Source organism: Xiphias gladius, chromosome 15, assembly GCF_016859285.1.
Source record: "Xiphias gladius isolate SHS-SW01 ecotype Sanya breed wild chromosome 15, ASM1685928v1, whole genome shotgun sequence".
NCBI lineage: Eukaryota > Metazoa > Chordata > Actinopteri > Istiophoriformes > Xiphiidae > Xiphias > Xiphias gladius.
The window spans coordinates 13,296,189-13,316,458 of NC_053414.1; the positions used below are offsets into that span (position 1 = coordinate 13,296,189).

At 39.9% G+C, this 20,270-nt stretch overlaps 1 protein-coding gene across 1 annotated transcript in view; it reads right to left on the reverse strand.

Annotated features, from left to right (window-relative positions):
* cntln (centlein, centrosomal protein) overlaps positions 1 to 20,270 on the reverse strand; it is an 86,160-nt gene that overhangs the window by 62,932 nt on the left and 2,958 nt on the right. Inside the window, exons 3-9 of the mRNA XM_040147379.1 lie at positions 18,298 to 18,386; positions 16,593 to 16,677; positions 12,019 to 12,153; positions 10,929 to 11,108; positions 8,856 to 8,989; positions 7,693 to 7,855; positions 7,078 to 7,311 (exon numbers count right to left, since the gene is read on the reverse strand). Of these exons, the coding sequence (XP_040003313.1) occupies positions 7,078 to 7,311; positions 7,693 to 7,855; positions 8,856 to 8,989; positions 10,929 to 11,108; positions 12,019 to 12,153; positions 16,593 to 16,677; positions 18,298 to 18,386 (1,020 nt within the window). The remainder of the gene's footprint in view (positions 1 to 7,077; positions 7,312 to 7,692; positions 7,856 to 8,855; positions 8,990 to 10,928; positions 11,109 to 12,018; positions 12,154 to 16,592; positions 16,678 to 18,297; positions 18,387 to 20,270) is intronic.

Genomic DNA, 20,270 nt, shown 5'->3' on the forward strand with positions numbered 1-20,270 from the left:
TTTTTCAGCAATGTAAAACATCAGAAAAACAGAAAATATCAACTCTGTGAAATTGAAGAGCAAGAGAGCTTCTTTTTATACTTTGTATCTTATGATTAAATTAAATTATATTATACAGTGAGAAATCTGTGGGAGAGGCCAAGAGTGTCATCTTAATAGACCTTAATGCAATGTTGCCAGCACTGGTGCAACACAAAAAAGGAATCTACAGTATTAATGTATCTGCTGAGTGGTTCATTGGAATGACCTTTGCATACTGGATGTCTACATTACATTTCCATGAGCTGAAGTCAACAAACAGACGTATCATGTGAAAGTGGGACAGCTATCTACCACCCCCAGCATTGTTGTGTGTGTACTATTATGGCCCATCTATTTATCAGTGTCTATCAGCCAGGGTCTTGCAGCATCTGCATACCTCAGCACACAGCAGGGACTACCAAAACAAACTGAAGGGGACAAAGATAAAACATAGGGCCCACCATAGAAGAGCAGGTTGTGATGTGCATGCACTCCCACACATGTACATTCCTGTAATGAAACCGTTCAAATACTGATTTTATAACGTCCATGTCACTTAAATGTGACATTCAATCTTCACACTTCACTGCTGCTGTCATAAACAGTTCATATGGCCATTCATGATGGTGTGTTTGTTAGGAAATAGCTTTAGGAAGTAGCTTTAAGGGACAGGATATATTCAGTTTCAGAGATATATGCACTCTATGGTCCAAGACATGTATATACATTTTGTGTAATTTTAGTTGATGCCTGGATCCTTTATCTTGATGTTAAAACTCACCCACATACCTCTTGACTCCATCACTTTACTGCATAATCACACCTTTCTTTCTTAAATCCTTAATATAAAGGTGTGAAACATGTATAAAAAACAGCCTTACCTGCTATCAACTGCACGTCTACTCAACACATCAAATCAAAGCCTTTTAACAAACAGAGGCCTTCACAACTGTGATGAACTGGGAGTCAAGGTAGTGAAGAAAACCGCACAGTATGTCATCACCTTTTTTACAACAAGTCCTGATTGCATTATCAGAAACCTGGCATCTGGGCGTGACCTTGTTAACTGCCAGGGTAATCAACTTTAACCAAAGGGGAGGAGAGGGGATGATAAATTATTAGTGAGGAAGATTTTGTTCATGTTTTATTAAATTGGCCTGTCAAACGGGGTTGGTCAAATTATCTGGGGTCTCATTTATTGGAGGCCGGCCATATTGGCGCATCTGTTACAATTATTTATAATTTCCAGGCAGTCAGGAGGACGGACTGGGTTTTTCGGCATCAGCCACATAAAGCAATTTAGAAATTAACTGATGTGGGAGTGTCTGAGTTTTTTCCTCTCACAATCTCTCTCATCCCTATCCTGATTTTCATGTAGCAAAAAACTAAAAAAAAAAACAAAACAGGGAAACTGTGAGACAGTAAAGCAGCGAAGATGTAAAAGGGAAAACATAAACATATTACAAGCAGCTTAGTGAACACAACAGACGGGAAGAGCGCATGAGCTTGAAAGAGAAGAAAGCATGCAGGTGCAGTGAAAAAAAGAGCAAGAGATTGGGGGGAGGCTGAGGGAGGGAAGCGGAAAAAAAAAAGAGAAAAGCCGGTCTTGGTAATTACTGAACACGATTAGGTTCTTGGGGGAACTTGTTTGGCACTCGTGGCTCTCGCTGGTGAGGATGCGGCAGGCAGGACCATATGGAGCGAGGCTTGTGATTGTGCTCCCTGAAGCTCGTGACCCGTCTGCTGCCGAGCCCTTGAGCTGAATGTGAAATGAGACTTGCCAGGCCTAATGTTCTACACATGCACCATTTATGCCACAAAACAAATCTGATCACTGTTAATTATGGAGCAGCTATAATCAAGAGGGGCCTCTAAAACACACACACACACACACACACACACACACACACACACACACACACACACACACACACACACACACACACACACACACACACACACACACACACAGACAGACAGACAGACAGACAGACAGACAGACAGACAGACAGACAGACAGACAGACACGGCTACACGCAACACAAATACATCTGTGGAGGGAAAGGATTGTGAAAGTGACTGGATAGGCCTGAGAGGCGAGGACTACAAGGCGCGTCCACTCCACCAGGCCAAGTGCACTTTGTATTCAAGTATTGTATTCTTTGAAGAATCACCATCTTGTGTGCATATATGTATGAGCGTGTGTGTTAAAAGCTACTGCAGTGAAGAGGTATATTATAGAAGGACAGTGGACAGATAGTAGAATGTAAGGTACTTGAATGTTTTTGTGTGTGTGTGCACAGCCCTGAGTCCTCCCACACAGTCTGTTTGACCCGGGTGTATGTGCTTGAACGAGTGAGTGCATGTATCTGCAGCAGCACATGGTTGTGCTTCATTAATGAGGCGAGCTGTGCTACACAGAGGTTCTCATCTAATGAGAGCAGTTGAGCTGGTAAAACACACCACTGGAGTCCATGTCATTAGTATGTCTCTGGCCCTGGACATGGCCCAGCTCTAAACACACACTCATACACAAACTAATGTTGTGTAACACAATTTACCAAAAAACACTCAGCCTACACAAGATGAGTGAATGGCAAAAATTGCATTGTAAGATAAGATATTTTCTTGTAATTTTTAAGAATTTTTTTAATTCATAACCTTGACATAATGTTTTCACATTTATCTGAAGGGAAGAGGTGTATGTAAATACAAGTAACAAGTTGCAATAAATTTTTTAAGATACTCTTAGAGAGGTCCTGACAGTTGAGCTAAAGGAGTGGCATTCCAGATGGGAAACAAATGAAGAGAGCAGTCAGAGTCAAAACAAGACCAATGTGAAGATAACTCAAAAATTCTGACTTATACAAGGTTTACATCACATTCTCCTGAACATAAGCAGAGAAGACTAAAAGTACCCTGATGCACAGTCGAGGTAAATATCTCACACAGGCTGAAATTCATGCTTCTTCTTTCCACTGTAATTTTCTCCATCTTTATACAGTTCTAAGGTCCACTGAAAGGCCATAGACGCTAAAAAGTTGTGTTGTATAAAATACACAAGAGAACGCTCTGGCTGACTCCATTTCTGTTTGTTCAGCTCTTGGTTGAAAAATTAATTTCCATGTTTCTTTGTAGCATTATGGTTTCATCGTTTTAACTTGATGGTTGCTATTAATGATGATGATGATCAAAAGAAACGCCTCACCTAAGCCAAACGTGACCCGGCAAAACGGTGGGTGTATTTATGAGCACATGTGTGTGTAACTAGCACTTTAATTATACATCTAAAAGTGTTTATATTGGTTAACATAAATAACAAGCCAGAAGCAGATGTTAAAAACCATCTCAACAAGCCAAGGGAGATGCACCATGTGGGCTTCTATCAATTTATTAAGAAAAGAAAAAAAAGAAAGAAAAAAAAAGAGCTTGGTCCTCTTGGGAGATATTGCTTCTGTGCTTAAGGTTATACTCAAATGACGGATTTCTATGTGTTATCTACATTTTGTGTATCATTAAAATGTCAACATAATACTATTTTGAAAGTGAAGTAACAATGCGGATGGACAATTTTTTTCTTTCATTTTGTCATTCTTAGAGGGTTGCCATGGTGAGTGGGGTAGCTGGGCCATATAAAGAGGTCATGTTGAGAATGAGTGTAAATGTGTGAATATAGGCTTTCTTCAAAAAGAGGGAAAGCACAGATTTTACTTATAACATTAATGATGGCTTTGTTCTAGTAAAGTTTCCTAGTAAGCCATGAATGAAAAATACCGAAGCCCTGAACCTGAAGCGTCCAAATGGAATTTAGCTATCATTAAATTAATTATTTAAATCCGTGCTTTTCCTACTGTGACTTGTCAGAATGTCTGCTGTGAAAAACGCCTATGTCCACGAAACATATTCAGTAAACATTTGAAAGACACACGGGCTTCTTTCTCTGAAATTTAAATTGAAACTTTTCTGGAGTGAATGAACATGCTTAACTCTCCCTTTCCAATGCTGATGAGAGAATAACCAATGCTTTGAATGACTGCCCACACAATTAACAACTTACCACTCATTTACTGTGGTGAAGGTTCCAGAAAGCCTGAGGTCTGGTATGGATTCTAATGTTGGTCTTTAATCACAGCACAGCTCTGACAGTAGCCAAACACTAGACTACTATAAATACAATGATGCAGTTAGGGAAATGGTCGTAAATGATTAAATGTCCACTCTAGCTAGTTTTTTGTCCACTAATGAGGGTTCTCCCCTGCCTCTAGATTGTGATGGTGACCACCCAACCTGGCAGCCAAAACCTCCCCAACCTGGCAGTTTGTTCAGACTGCATCACATGGTGCGTGGGGGTCACCCAGGTGCCTGATGATCATCTAGGCCTACAGCTAGCAGATGAGGGCATGAGGCCATTTTCCAGTCTGACATTAATGAGATATCTCACTGTTTCGGTACAAACACGCACAGCCAAATACACAATACAGAACATACCTGATAATACAGTGAAAGTAGAGTTGAAACAATTAGTCAATTTGTTGACTGAGTTGTTGACAACTCTCAAGCTACTCATGATGATTTGTATTTGAAGATGTCACCTTGCACTCCAGCAAACTATGATGGGCATTTCCCCATATTTTTCTAGAATTTTATACACTAACTGATGAATCGTAGAAACAATCAACAGTATAATCGATATTAGAAATGATCATAGGTTGAGACCTAGGTGCAAGAATTTATTTTTTCTATCTGGAACTGAAAAGGTACTGTTTAAAAAAGAAAGAAAAGCAACAATAATTTCTAATGTAGACCTCGTGAGGTTGTATAGGTATAGATTGTAATTGGTATAGGAGGTAACAGTTTTCAAAAAACATAGCATTATTCATATTAACTGACAGCTAGGAAGAACAGTTTGGTTAAACCAAACATTGTTCATATATGTTTAAGCCTTTCTAAAGTCTTTTTTTAAGCCTCCTGTAAAGAGTTAACTTGGCATGAGACAGGAGAGAACAGATAGTCAATCTTGGTGCACAGCATGGAAGTATAACACACAATGGGTGTTATTCCTCGCACCCACCCTCCGCCTTTACCCCCCCTCCCACCAAAAAAAAACCCACTGCGGGAGGGGTGTTCAAAGCCGTCGCTCTGGTCCATATTCAAATGAGCACTGCATCTCCCCCCTGTGCTCCCGTAGCGATCAGCACTTTGATCACCTCCAATGGTAACTTCCACCAAAACATTTAAAATTAAAATCAAATCTGCCTTAACAACCTGAGCATTAGAATTTAACAGGTGTTTGGGAGGAAGTTGTTACAGAATTTGCGATTATGCACTCGGATACACACACCTTTAGTCAAACACGCACCCATGCAGACACACACGTACACACATACGCACAACCTGTCAGTGAAATTACAGAGTGGGAAACAGAAAGCCCTCCTGACTGAGCGCTATACCTTGGGATACCTGATCTGTTCACTTTGATGTTAAAGAAAGTTAAAAGTTAAAGAAACAAATCAGCCAGACAGCAGCTACATGTGTCCAGTAAACAAAAGTTCATATTAATTCTTAGTATAGATTATATACATGATATTACTGTAATACATCTCAAGCCTGAAAATGCGATGCTTTTTTGTACTCTGACGAGGCTGAGGAAGAGAGAGGGAAGGTGGAGGGCATGTTTGGTACGGTAACACAAACACAGATATGTATGTAAAATCCATACATGCATGTATGCACACATGCATGCCCAGACTACACACACAGCACTAACTGCATCTTCTCTAAATGTAGTATTAATTACTGGGGGAACACTGTAGTACTGTATTTAATTACTGACTAAATGATCCATTTATACTTCACCGCTGGTTAAATTAACAGGGTTAAGTGAGACAGGGCGATTGTAACTCACTTAACATTTGAGCTGATATCTTTTAGCTTCCATAGTCTGGGGACAGCACTGTCAGAAAATATCAACCTATCAAATTAAACAATTATAGACTGTGGAGACACAGAAATTACTCAATTGCTGCAAAAATATTATCTTCAGCTACAGAGTTGTTGTATCTGCAATAGGACGTAGTATAAACTAAATTGAAAGTCATACTGCATAACAGACTGAGAGACTCATTATACAACAAATGCAATGCCCTACAATGTTGATGGAATGAGGCTGTGAGGCTCAAGAGTACAAGCTATAGATACCTGTTACTATTCTCAACCAAGTCTTTGACACTGTGTGGTCCAAGAAACACCTATCACCATGTTATTAGGAGTCATTAAAGGACACTTAAATTGTGGCTGCACCATTAAATTTATACTACACCCTCTGTCGCCTTGAGGTGACAGTTCAAAGGTAGTGAGCTAAAGCCAAACCCCTGCTGACTGACAGATGTAGAGCTGTAACTCCAACATCATCTTCAGGAACATTCTTGGGCTCCAATTAAATCACCTCTCTCAACCTCTTATCTGTCCTATCTGCTATTTGACCAGAGTGTGTTAAAAGAACTTCCAGGTACTTGGGTGGGAGGAGAGAAAAAAAGATAGATAAAGCAAGTAAGTCAGAGAGTGCATGTGTGCCCAGGACTGAGAACGAAAGAAGATCAGATAGCTGACATGAAAGACACTTCTGCTAAGAGAGATGGATAGATCAAGGGTGAACTAGAGTGATATCAAGAGAGTGATTCTCAGTTAAAGACCACCACCACAGGCCATGCTGGGGCTTATCGGTTATTGCTGTGCCTACTAATCCACCTACACATTGCCATTTCTGTACCTTAGGTTAAATTAGACACTAGCTCTAGACAGGTGATTGATAGAAGCTTCATAATATAATGTATTCATTATGTAAGAAAAAGCATAGATATATTATGGAGGGAATAATGAGCATACATATTTTATTGTACATACCCACACAAGTGCATATCAAAGTTCAACAACTTCTGCAGCAGAGCAGGCATCATAGAAAACCACTTCTTAGCCTGGAGTTGCGATGCACTTGATAAACTCTAAAAAGAGGAGATTGAAGAGGACAAGATGGTGTAGAATGAGAGGAGTGCTTACCTTAAAGTTGGTTTGTCTGTTGGGTGACGTGTAAATGGTTGTCTCTAGAGCCTGTAGGTGCTGTTGTTGCTGCAGTTGTATTTGCTCCTGTTGCTGCTGTTGTAGCTGGGCCTGGAGTTGCAGGATATGTTGGTCTTTCTGAGCCAGCTGGCTGCTGAGCTCCTGGTTACTCTGACGGAGGTTGGCCTCACTAGACACGAGGGCCTGGTAGCACTGACTCAATTCCTTGTACAGCTGTCAACAAGCACAAAAAGACAGAAAGATTGGAAAAACAGATGGAGGGCGGGAGGGGAGACGAAGAGGTAACGGAATGGCTTAAGTCAACTAGGGATGGGATGTCAAATAGAGAAAGAGAGATGACTAATAATTGCCCCCCCCCGTGTATGGCACAGTGGTACAGTCATCAGACAGAGTAGTGGTAGGTTGAGAACCCATTCACAGTAACAGGATACTGTGAGCAAAGTCCTGCCTTTCTGGAACTAGTAAAATAATTGTAGGTTACAGCTAGCTTGGAAATAAATCACCGCAGCGGGTGAGGCCTTAGTGGAGTGCAACAAAGTGGTTATAATAATGATGAGTTTGAGGTTTGGCGTGTGTGTGAGCATGTATGAGTACCCTCTGATAGGAGGTGCTGTCAGCAGTATGTGCCTCTTCTTGGTTCCTCAGGACTCTTTGTGTGTCTAGGTTGAGTCCTTCCAGTTGCTTGATCAGATGGCTCTGCTCTGCTGCATGCTCTGTGCTCTGTCTGTATAGAGTCTTCACTTCTGCGAACTCATGACTACACACACACACACACACACACACACACATGCAACGTGTTATACAAATTAATACTGTATGTGCACAAGAGCAATAATGCCACTTTTTTTTTTTATTTACAGGAAAAAATGTAAAGACTGCAATGACGTTAAATAAATTCTTTAGAAACAAGAAGGTGTGAGGAAGTCAAATAACTTGAATTAATTCAGGTTTTGGATTCATTTTCTTAAATTTTAAAATAAATTATAACAGTGCAAAAAAATATTTAAAAATGTAAAACTTTATATATATGTAACTCGAATTACACAACTATTCACATACTTGTATAGAAAAATAGCGTATATCACTTTATTGTAATGACTCAAGGACAATGATACATTTGTTAACTCTCTTTTATCAACAATGTCTAAATTTCCCTCAACATAAGAAAACATGCGTCAGCATTCAAGTTAGTTTCTGTAATTTGTTTTGTGTTCCATGGAATAACCACAAAGTGCTCTCTAACATATGAGGAGATCTTTAATCACCTACCTAAAACCTTAAGAATGGTCTCTAGCCCTGGTGTGACTGACATGTCAAGAGTGCCTCTGGCATTAAAACAGAAAAGTAGTTAAAAAAGGCTGAGATTACCTCTAAGGCTCCTACGGTTCTCACAGTTTTTATCATATCGACTAAAGCTTAGCCAAAGCCTGCCCTGTTTCCCTTTTCTCCCTCTTTTAAAGCACATCCACTATGCAGGGCTTATCAAGTGGCTTTAGGTGAGCCAGAGTGGAAGAAATCTGTGTCACCCTCAAGCCCCACGGTGTAGAGCAATATACTAGCTGCTGCGCAAAGTAACCCATGTGAAGTAATGTATATACATATGTATACATGTATACATGTGTATATATACACAGGGCAGATCCATACCTCCTTTAACTAATGAGATTACCCCAAAAAATTCACTTATATGGAGGTGGTTGTTACAAGAAAACAGACACTGAAATATCCTGGGCAATGCTTCAGTTGGTGGGGCTCACCGAAGTTGACTGAGTTGCCCCTCTGTTGCTGCCACCTCCCTCTCTTTGGAAGAAAGCTGGCCTGCCAGACTGCTGCTGTAGCTCTGCAAGCTACACAACTCCTGCCTGGCATTATGTAGCTCCTCCTCCAGCTCCTGGTAAAGTAGAGCATCACTGAATTTAAAGCACTTTCAGAAAAATAAAGGAACAATCTGATATTTGAGACGCGTTTCATAATATAGTACTACCTGAAAACCCTGAAAGGCAGTTATGGCACTGATGATGACATAACAGGATCAAAACATCTGAATTTCATGTACTTTTGCACTTCTGACCACTATATACACTTCAATATAATATTAATAAAAATTTATTATTAGCATTTTTAAGTCAGCTTTTTGATTTTTTTTTGCAAGTAGAAGAATTTCTACACTATTTCTTTGAGCTGAGTTTACATGGCCTAGTCCTCAATCCACTGCAGACCAATGTGATTGATTTTACATACTGTGCACTGGAATTAAAGATGTTTCATTTGGAAAAGTGACAAAACGATGTTTCATTTGGAAAAGTGACAAAAAATATATGTTGGACATTGCACAACCCCTAGCTGTTCCTAGTTGTCTACACTAGTCATTCCAGATGTGTTTTTCTCACCTACGGCAAGTCTGAGGGAAAAGAAATATTTCAATTTGGCAACATAAGGCATCTTTTTAAGCTCCAAGTCTGTTTTCTTTGAAATTACATATGTAACTACACTGAATACATATTGGGCTGTGAGCACTTTTAAGACACTTCTGAGTGCACAGCAGCACTCTGCTGAACAGAAGATGCAGGAGATGTTATTGTGCTGCTTTCACTATGGAGCAGGTGTAAACAATGTGTTAGTGACAGCTTTTTCATAATAAGAAGAAACCATTAATGCAGGGCAGATTGCGTGGCATCAAACACACAAAGGTCCCCAGGCCTTGATAGTTTAAATGTAATTAAAAGCAATGTTTCACAGGGCCATTAGTAACTACAAGAAAAGAAATGAAAAATGGCATAAAACTTCAGCATACATAAAACAGCATTTTTTTGTTGTTGTTGGGAGGACTAAGATATATGTAAAAAGACAAATACACACACACATATATAATAAACATACGTCATCTATGCATGCACTGGATTAAATGCTAAATTACTTGACAAATGTTTGCTATGTCAAACAAATTGACATGATGTATCCACCACACACCCCATATTTTCCATATTCTCTATCTCCATCTTTCAAATCAATGTATGATACTAAAAATGAGGAACAGGTGGAATGTCTTAGGCTGTGATGGATGTGCATAGACTAGTTACTGGGCTCCATCCCATCCAAGTGTAATTACTCTGCAGCCCTGACTTATACAAGACTTTCTGTCTGACTCCATTTGACTAGAGTAGCAATATGTTTCATAATGATTAGTCTATGAGGATGGGCAGAATGTGAGATTCTTGTGCAGCTCCTGTGTCCTGAGACTCTAGTATTGGCAGGCAAATGATTTCTGTAAGGAAATAGCAACAGGATGGCACAATGAAATGTGAATGAAAACTCTTCAAGGACTCTGATTGTGGTCTGATTGGTTGAATGTTTAAACAGCGATACTGCTGTCACTATCTAATCGCTGTTTTTCTGATGTCCACAGAGATGGAAGGTATTGATAAAAAATAATGGTGACTGGAACAATGTACATATTATGAAAATTACCTACTTGCATCTAGGGAGAATGAATAACAGAAAACACACAACAACCACGATTTCTTGCACCCACACGTGCAAATGACAGTTTATAGGTTTTGCGTCTTCAGTTGTGGTCATCAGGTGAGTTGAAGGAAGTTCGGTCTCCCCCATGTTAAATCATAATTTTTCCGTCCTTAGAATATAGTTTCTGTATATTTAAATCGTGTGCTTTAGTACAGAGATCTTTTTTTTTATTCCCATGCTGAGGAGGAAAAAGTGTGAGGGATCAGGGAGTTCAAGGTGTGCACAAGATAGAGGACAGGGCCCATCCTGTACAACTTTTGTCCGTGCGTGTTTGTTTCTGAATGGACTTGTCCCCGTGTTCATACCTTGACTCTGGCCTGGGCAGCATCCCTCTGGTCTCGTTGGCTGTTGGCCTGCCTCTCTTTCTCCTCCAGGTCAGCTCGCAGGGCGGCGCAGCGGGAAGTTAATCCCTCTTTCTCCTCCTCTAGAGCCTGCACCACCTGCTGCTCCACCTCCCCTTTCCTCCCACACTCCATCTTCATTTCCTGGATAATAGAGGTGTGTGTATAAGTAGAAGAGTGGGAGGTCATGAGGGCCAAATAAACAACAGTGACAAAAGGAGAAAAAAAAGAAAAAGTATCGAATCTAACTGAGAAAATGAAATAAGAAAGACTGAGTGATGCAAAAAGAGCAGCAACCCATGGGGTTGAGGCTGAAATTAATATGTAAACAGTGGTCCAGCTTTGCTGCAGGAGACCCCTGCATGGGCTACTGATTGGCCAAGGTCACCTGTGTTGTATGACATGGCCCACGTGGCCAGATGTTGGCTGGTGTGGGACGAGCCGTGCCGCAAGAGCTGGGCTCATGCAGGTGTAGGGGCCAGTCTGTCGGCTTTAATGACAGGCTCCTAATGAGAATGGTGCATGCTGCAAGACCCATTAGACTCAACCTAGGTCTCCTTTGATGCTGTCCCCCACGATTTCTCGCCATGAGACCTCACGGAGACTATGTAAGGACCATTCCTTTATCAATTAATCATAGCCGGGTCCCATCTAAGCATAATTAGGGAGAAGCCACACCATCACATGCACACTTTTCACTTTTCTCTACTGAAGCAGTCATTAAGTATTTATCTGCAAGTTAACAACCTGCTTTCCTTTCTCTCCCTCTTTCTCTCTCACACACACTTTCCAGCTGTTAAGTATTCTCTGTTGTCAGTAGCAAGAAAGAAAGCTAAAAACAAGAAAGGCTGAGACAGTGCGAGGTTGAAAAGCGAGAGGAGAAGACACAAAGACATAGAGATTGTGTTCAAGAGGGCTGAGCAATCCTCCCCCTCTTCTAAATGATTCAAACGCCTGTGGCTATAGCCACAGGGGACTATCGTGTTCAGTGCCACACAGAAAAGAGACTTTTCAACTGAGGCCCAGACTGCCACTGAAAATTTGTTCCACCAACCTTAAGTTCCTGATTCTTATTGACCAGTTGTTCATGCAGAGCTGTCAGCTCCTTCTTCATTAAGGCAGTCTCCTCGTCCACTGTCGTCCTCCTCTGCCCCAAGTTGTTAATCTCCTGCTGTTGCCCTGTCACTTTCTGTGGCAGACAGTGAGAAAAAAAAAAAAAAGACAGCGCGTGACACAGATAGAGAGAAAGAGAGACAGAAAAAGACAGTCACAGGTTACATTATGCACTTAAGTGTGCCGGAGAGCTCAAATCAAAAAAAAGGATTTTGATTATGTCCATAAAAAAAAAAAAATTGAACCAACAACTTTAAATTTACCAGGCATTAAAGCCTGATTGCTCAAAGCTGTATCAGTAAATATTAAATAGAAAAAGTGTTAAATATTAAAAAATCTGAATATTTTTTTTGCCTTATAACCTGTTGCAGGTTCTATAGGTATATAAAGCATCAGAAAACAATGAAAAATGCCCATTACTATTTTCCTACAGCCCAAGGTGACATCAATAAATGTCTTGTTTCCTCCAACCTACGATCCTAAACTCAAAGATATTCAATTTAGGACAAGCAGCAAATTCACACATTTAAGGACCTGTAACCATCATTTTGGTTTGAAAAAAATACTTAAAATGATTAACTGATTATCAGAACAGTTGAAAATTAATTTTTTGTTGTCGCAGCTTTAAACAAAAAGCAACCACTCAAATAGAAATATTAAGATCTAACTGCTACTCATTTTAATTCTATAGTGAATCACATAACATCATGAAGCTGCATGATGATCAATTTAATGATTCTTAAGGTTTAATGACCACCCACTTTTGATGCATGTATATGTTCACTTCACGTTGTTTTGGCAGCCTTTGTGGCCTTAGTAGGAGGAGGCTAGCCTCTTAACAGTGTATGAGCTGGGGTTTGGCACTGGCTGGTAATCCACGGCCTTCTGTGGGTACACCCTTCTCTCAAATAACACTGTGCTCTGGGATGCAATTAATTGCCATGTTGAGGGAAATCACTCAGATATATCCAGATAGTGGATTTAGCCTTCCTCGCTACTCCTAGCTCGCCGTGCTAAGAACAGAGGGGCTTTAATAGAGATTTATACTGGAGAGCAGAAAATAAATTCCAACGTTGATAATGAGGTAGGCAAGAACAATTTGAACCCCAGTAGTGCTCAACTGATAGAAAAGAGAAAAAAAGGGGGTTCCGCCAAGTTAAGAGGTCTAGGACAGAAAGATTAGCATTTGAAAATTCCCATTGCAGTTCAAAAATGAAAGCTAATTATGTTACAAAAATGGAAAGCAGTAGCCAGGGAAAGTATATAGAGAAAGAGGTGGAAGAAAAAAAAAAGAAGACCAGGAAGAAAAAAAAAAACATCATCAAAGTTGGAGAGCTGAGACATTAAGAGGAGTGTGAGACTGTGTGGACCCAGCAGACCATCACATCTCCAAAAAAAAGAGGAAAAACCAATTAATCACTATTTGAGTACGTATGGCTCAAAACTATTGATTAGATGATGACTGTCAGAGGGCTGGATGACACAGCACAGAGCCAAGTGCTATTAATGAGCTTTTCAAATCACCTGCAAGTTTCATTACCAACAGTTTAGAGGAGAACAAGATTTTTTCTGCTTGCATTGTTAGTACACTACAGCCTGTAGCTGGAGGATGGTAAGCTTTCATGTTTATTAGTATCACAAAAGTTTGGTTTGCAAGTCAAGGACACACTGGCACAATGTTTAAAGTTGGCATTGACAGATTAAAAATATGTGGCTACTTATGTTGATATGCCAGCCATTGGTTTAATGCAATGATGACAGTTACATTACACGCATTACCAGACCTCCAGCACTTAAGGTATATCATTTTTAGTTTATCTTTTGCATTTATGATACTTTGAGTTAACTCAACTCAAGTATTTAGGATCAATTAAGTTTTCACTTCACCATAGGCTTATTGAAATGACGTAGCCTTCGCAGAGATTAAATCCCATTCAACATATATATATGAACTGTTCTTGAACAATGAAATTTCAGGGAAAATCAAGATCTTATCAATGTAAAAAAGATTACTTCTCTCTTCCACATTCAAGTTGGCTTATTTAAAGTATTTCAATAACCCAAACGGCAAACAGGTATACAGTACAACAAACTTAACGCCGTTGTATGCTGCAGGGGGTCATTTGTTTTTCCCATAGACAAAAGAATAAAGCCATCGATTTTCTTAATTTTATAATTTTGTCTTATAAATAATGTCTGTTCTACAATAAGTTTATAAAACATTTTTCTCATGGTAGAGCAGACAATTGTCCCCGATTTCATTGCATTGCCACCACAGTCCTATCCAGGGGTTATACAAATGCTTTCAAGTTGGCTGTCGTGGGCACTATTGCGTCAGTCACGCTTAAAAACTGATTAAAGCAAAATATTCAAGACACATCCACAACAAGAGGGCTACACCCATCCAGAGGATTATGCTATAGTGGTTAGGAATCCCTGCACTTCAGGGATGTTTCGTTTGCATCTATTTGAAACCTGTGAGGTAACACCGCAAAGGGCTGGCTGACTGCATCATTTTACTGCCCTCAAACTAGCTCTGAAATAAATTTTGATGTAATCACATCTCTTGTGTGTCTATGAGCTACTACTATAACTACTGTATTGACTGGATCAGCATTAAGATGGCTGAAGAAGGTGATTTAAAAAAAAGACACTGGCAAGTTGATGACTCCATTACAGCCAGTCTCATTAGGAACAAACACGATTCTGGATGAGAGACGTTAATGAAGGGGACTGACAGATGCTTCAGTGAAGGGATGATGATTTGGAGTAAATTACATTAGTGATGTCATTATCATTAGCCATCATACCATCAAGGAATATTACTCAAGGGGCGATGCTGAAGAAAGCAGGTAAGAGAAAGATTTTGAGGTGTTCAGTTAAAAATACACACAGATTCTGTTGGTTAATAATTTTTTATAATACATTTAGTTTTTTAAGTTTCCATTGACATTTAAGCAAGCTAAGACTACACACTTGCTTGTAACGACATCTTAGTAAAGGCAAGAGGGGGCCCTGAAAAATAAAGAATCCTGACTAAATGTAATTTGTTTCAGTGAAACACATAGAACAGAAAATGATTTAAAAGAAAACCTTGTAATTAAAATGTCAGATAAGTAAGATTACAATTAGAATATAGTTGGGAGAAACTAATGAGAATGCCCTCCTTTTGCATCTTTGTCCAAGGTGTTGAGAAGGGCATTTAAACTCAAGTTTCTCCATTAAAGATCTGCAAATGTGGTTAGTTTATACGGGGATGCCAAATGCAGCTGTACCTTTTGTAAAAAGCAAATTTAGTTTACATATATAGTTTAATATAATTTGATTGGAGATTTCATCCTTGTTTTTTCTGATTAACCCTAATACATACAACTGACAGCCTTTCTCAAGGAAATACACTCACTGGATCCCTCTTCCAGGACAGACAAGTAAAGTTACAATATGGAAAATCAGAATGACAGTGTTATAGATAGATTTGCAAACATAAACTCACTGAGGACTTTATTAGGAACACCATACTAATACTGGGTAAGGATTCCCTTTGTTCTCAAAACAGCCTCAGTTCTTTACGACATGGATTCCACAATATGTTTGCTTTGTGACTTGGTGCATTATCATGCTCAAAGTAGCCATTAGAAGTGTGTAAATTGTGGCCATAAAGGGAAGCACATGGTCAGCAACAATACTCAGAGAGGCTGTGGCATTCAAAACATGATTGTTTTGGTATTAAGGGGCCCAAAGTGAGCCAAGAAAACATCCCCCACACCACTACACAACCATCACCAGCCTGGACTGTTGGCACAAGGCAGCTTGGGTCCACGGATTCTTGCTGGTGACCCCTAATTCTGACGCTACCATCTACATGCCTCATCAAAAAGCCACATCCTTCAGATCAGGCTATGTTTTTCCAGTCTTCAACTGTCCAGGTTTGGTGGGCCAGCACCCAATGCAGCCTCAGATTTCTGGTATTGGCTGACAGGAGTGGAACCCAACATGATCTTCTGCTCACCTCAGCTGTAAACAGCGGTTATTTGAGTTACCATAGCCTTTCTGTCAGCTCCAAGCAGTCTGGCGATTCTCCTCTGACCTCTCCCATCAACAAGTCATTTCTGTCCACAGAACCACCGCTCATTGGATGTTTTTTGTTTGTCACACCTTTCTCAGTGAACTCAAGAGACTGTTGTGTGTGAAAATCACAGGAGATCAGCAGTTTCAGATATACGCTGAAAAGTAAGTCTAAGTCACCAAGATCACATTTTCCCCCCATTCTGATGTTTGATGTGAACATTAACTGAAGCTCCCGACCTGTATCTGCTATGCACTGCGCTGCTGCCACATGATTAGCTGATTGGATAATTTCATGAATAAGCATATTTACTGGTGTTCCTAATAAACTGCTTGGTGAGTGCATTTCAGACCTGGTTGAATGATCCCCCTTTATTAATGCAACAGAGATCTAACAGACATATGTTAAACACAGAAAGTTACAACCCAGTGGACCAAACTGTACTGTACCTGTTCCAGCTCCTGAATCTTGTAGTCTTTGGACTGGAGGATCTCCAATACTTTCCTGTCCTTAATTTCAGCTTTGTGCTTCTCACTAGAAGTAAGAGAAAAGAAAAAACATTGAGTGACTTCAGGCAATACAGAGTTAGAAGAATTGGGGAATGGAAAGTATATCCTCACAGATCAACAGATACCATGCCTATACAGTTGATGTACAGTAGATAGAGAGTCTGATGTCATTTGTCTATTTCCAACTATAATTTTAATTTCTTGTGTACCTGCTGCACCTAGCAACTAAAGAAGATCCCTTTACATCCCATTACATATAGCCAATGTTATTTTTAGTCTTATCGAATTCATTAATAGTAAACTTCGAGAAAGTGTTGTCAATACTAATAAAAAAGGTTTTTTCACTCATTCGCTATTAAAGCATAGCTACTGTACTACAGTCCTGCAGCTCCAGACTGAACTTTTTTCTCATGCCCACTAGCACCTCTTTTAGGGAAACAAAAACAAGGCATCAATTGGGGACGTGTTTGTTTCAACTGCTTTAGGCCACCAGGGGCCCTCCATTCCCTCCACTCATCACTTGCTCCTTCTACACCTCCCACCTTCGAGGCCCTTTCTCTCGTCTCTTTGCTTCTTCTGATCAGCCCTCTCCCCTGGTAGACACTGAAATAAGTATCTGGTGTCCCTGGAGGAGCTGGAACGCAGGCTGGCCTAGCTACATCTACCCGTATATTGGGCTGTGTTCACCATGTCCTGAGCAACCAACCAATCACTCTACAAGATCCGCACAGGAACGGGAGGGGAGAGTGAATGGCAATTCCCAGTGGGCACCATCGCTTGACTGGAGTCGACACAATTACCATGTCAATATTCTCCTGCGCATCAGGTGATACAATACACATACACTCTCTGGATGCATGTTCCCCCACCAGTCTCAGCAGAGCAACATACTTTGATGGGTTTCCTAAGGGGCTATAAAGGAACTGAAGAGGGTGGGGAGAAGGAATGAGAGGCACAGGTACTGAGGAACTCTCTGTACACTGCTGCACTGTGTTTTACCCCTATTGAGGGCCTAGCAACAACTGACAGAAGTATCAAAAAGCATGTGATAGGCACCCATGATAGAGAAAATATCATTCTAATGTATCCCCAAAAGAAAAAAGTCAGTAAAAACTAAGTACTGAATGAAGCTTTACACCAATTTCAATACCATTTGGAACAAGTGGAAAAAACAACCAAACTGGTGTTGAAACTGCAGTCGTCAGTCAAACATTTTTTCCTGATATGGAGAAATACATTTCATTCATTCAGCTGCGCAGCTTAAATTTCCCTCTATCTTTTCTGAGGTTCCCATGCCACTGTTTTTCATATAGCTTAGCCACCCTGCAAAAGAGGTCATATTCAATCTCACAATTTATCCGATAAAGACAAGTATTTGGCAGGAGTGTTTCAACTGTCCAGAATGGGAGCAGAAGAGGAAGAGTGTTTTCATTAAAAGGGTTTCCATGGTTGAACTGCTAGACCGGGGATAAGAAGGCTTAAATCAGCATCTGCACCAGATTTCATTGTAACCCCAGTAGAATGGCCAAGGTGCCTTAAACACGCCTTGAATGACTTTCACACATATTTCTCCTCACTTGTGAGATAAAGGAATTTTCAGCTGTTGATCTTCTCAGGTAGCACTCTGAAAAATGAATCTACTCACCGCTCAACCACCAAGCTGACAGCCTGGGTCAAGTCTGGATTTGCCACTTGAAGGCGTTTCCATAGGGACCACACAAACTCCTTGTCTGCCTGTGGAAATAAAAGATTCAGTGAGTCAACAGCTGTTACTCTTAATTGAGATAAATAGCTTTTGATAAATATGTCTTAAAATGCAGCAAGGCCTGCAAGAAAAGCCACAGTCATCTAAGTTTTTCTACTAAAAAACAAAAAATTAAATAGGATGCTCAATGAAATTAGCATACGACAGAAGAGGTAGTCAATCAATAATTTAAACATCTTGTACAAAATAGTTTTGATCTGGTCTGCCCTCTCTAATCACGAGCCTCTCTTAACAGGAATCTCCGTGGCTGAGATGTGACCTTCGACTCAAGGGGAGCAAGCATTGACACTTGTCATTATGCACTATTTATGACCGGGGAGAGCTGGGATCCAAATCAAAACACAGCAGTCGAGCTTGCATTTTCTTTATTAATCAATTGCTCTCTGGATATGTTTTCCACTACAGCTCCAAAGTAACTAGCCCCAAAGAAACTCAAAGCTGATGACAGAGAGAGTCATCTTCAAGTGGAAAAAACCAGCCAACCCCTGACACATTTCCAATTCAAATTGTCTCGCTGTTTTTTCAAACATTTTTAAGCTACATTACATTTAATGAGGGACATCTAAAAACTACATTTTCTGACATTAAAAGACAGAATTATACCAAATCGACTTAATATAAAATTATCTGATAAATTATGTTCACATCATCATAAGATAAAAGTCATCCCTCCCACTGGAATCTACTGGTCTCCAATTAGTATATGAATTTTAACCCCCTTTTCAAAAGTGTCTAATCAATTATTTACTAAAATGGCAGAAGCAGACCTTGATAAGACCATGAGTTGAACATATAAGGAGGAAGGACTGTAGATATCTGTATGCATCTGTATGTAAGTGTGTGTGTATACAGAGTGGGAGTAGGGTGAAAGGGGATAGAGATCTCACCAAGTCAACCCTGCAATGCAGCTAACGATGAAATTAAGCAGCACGGTTGACTTGAAATAGGTGGTCTCCCTCTGCCTGGCCTTTGGCTGCCATTAGCCAATCCACAGACAAGTGTTCGGTCAGGACCCTCATCAAGAGCTCTCCTCTGCCGTATGTGTACTTAAAGATGCACTGAATGTGTGTTTGATGATTGCTGAATTATTCATTTTGAATCTAGATACTGAAACACCATGGGCTAAACATACCAAAAAGAACCACTGAAATTCAGCCACATATTAGTAAAATTATAATGGGCTAGTAGGAACATTTGCTGGCCAACAGATGAGACTCTTTGTAGTTAATGGTTGTCCTGAAGTACATCTTGCCAGAGACTTAAGACATCAGTGGTATTCTAATGCCACTATTTAAATGGTGCACTGCACAACTAAAGGTCCTTATTAGATAGACAGAATCACTGATGTTCTGCTCTAGACAAGACCACCAAGGATGGTTTCCATGTCAGTTTAATGTAAGGCAGCAGGAAGTGTCTGTGTGAAGCGATCAAAGTATCACTGGTAAAGTTGTAGTACTATAATGTAGTGCATTAAAACTGAAAGAAACATTTTAAAATGGGCGTTAAAGTTCAAACGTGCTCTCATTTGCAAGCCAAAATATTTGTAGGACAAAGGCCAACTTAGTGATACTCAGAGCACTGTTAAAATGCTATGTGGAATTTTATAGGCTCTGCCCCAACATTGGAAACACCTAAGGGAAAATCTAACAACTATTCCCTTTGTTACATTAAGTTTGCAAAAAAGGTTTCATAATTGCAATTTATAAAGAGTAAAAAACGGACTGAGTGTTCAAATTATACAGGCCACTTTTATAGCCCAGGTGAGAACGTGCATCATGTTATTATACATTGATAATACAGTAATCTAAAGCTGATTTTCAAAATGTGTTTTTTTTTATGTCTAGAGCATTTTA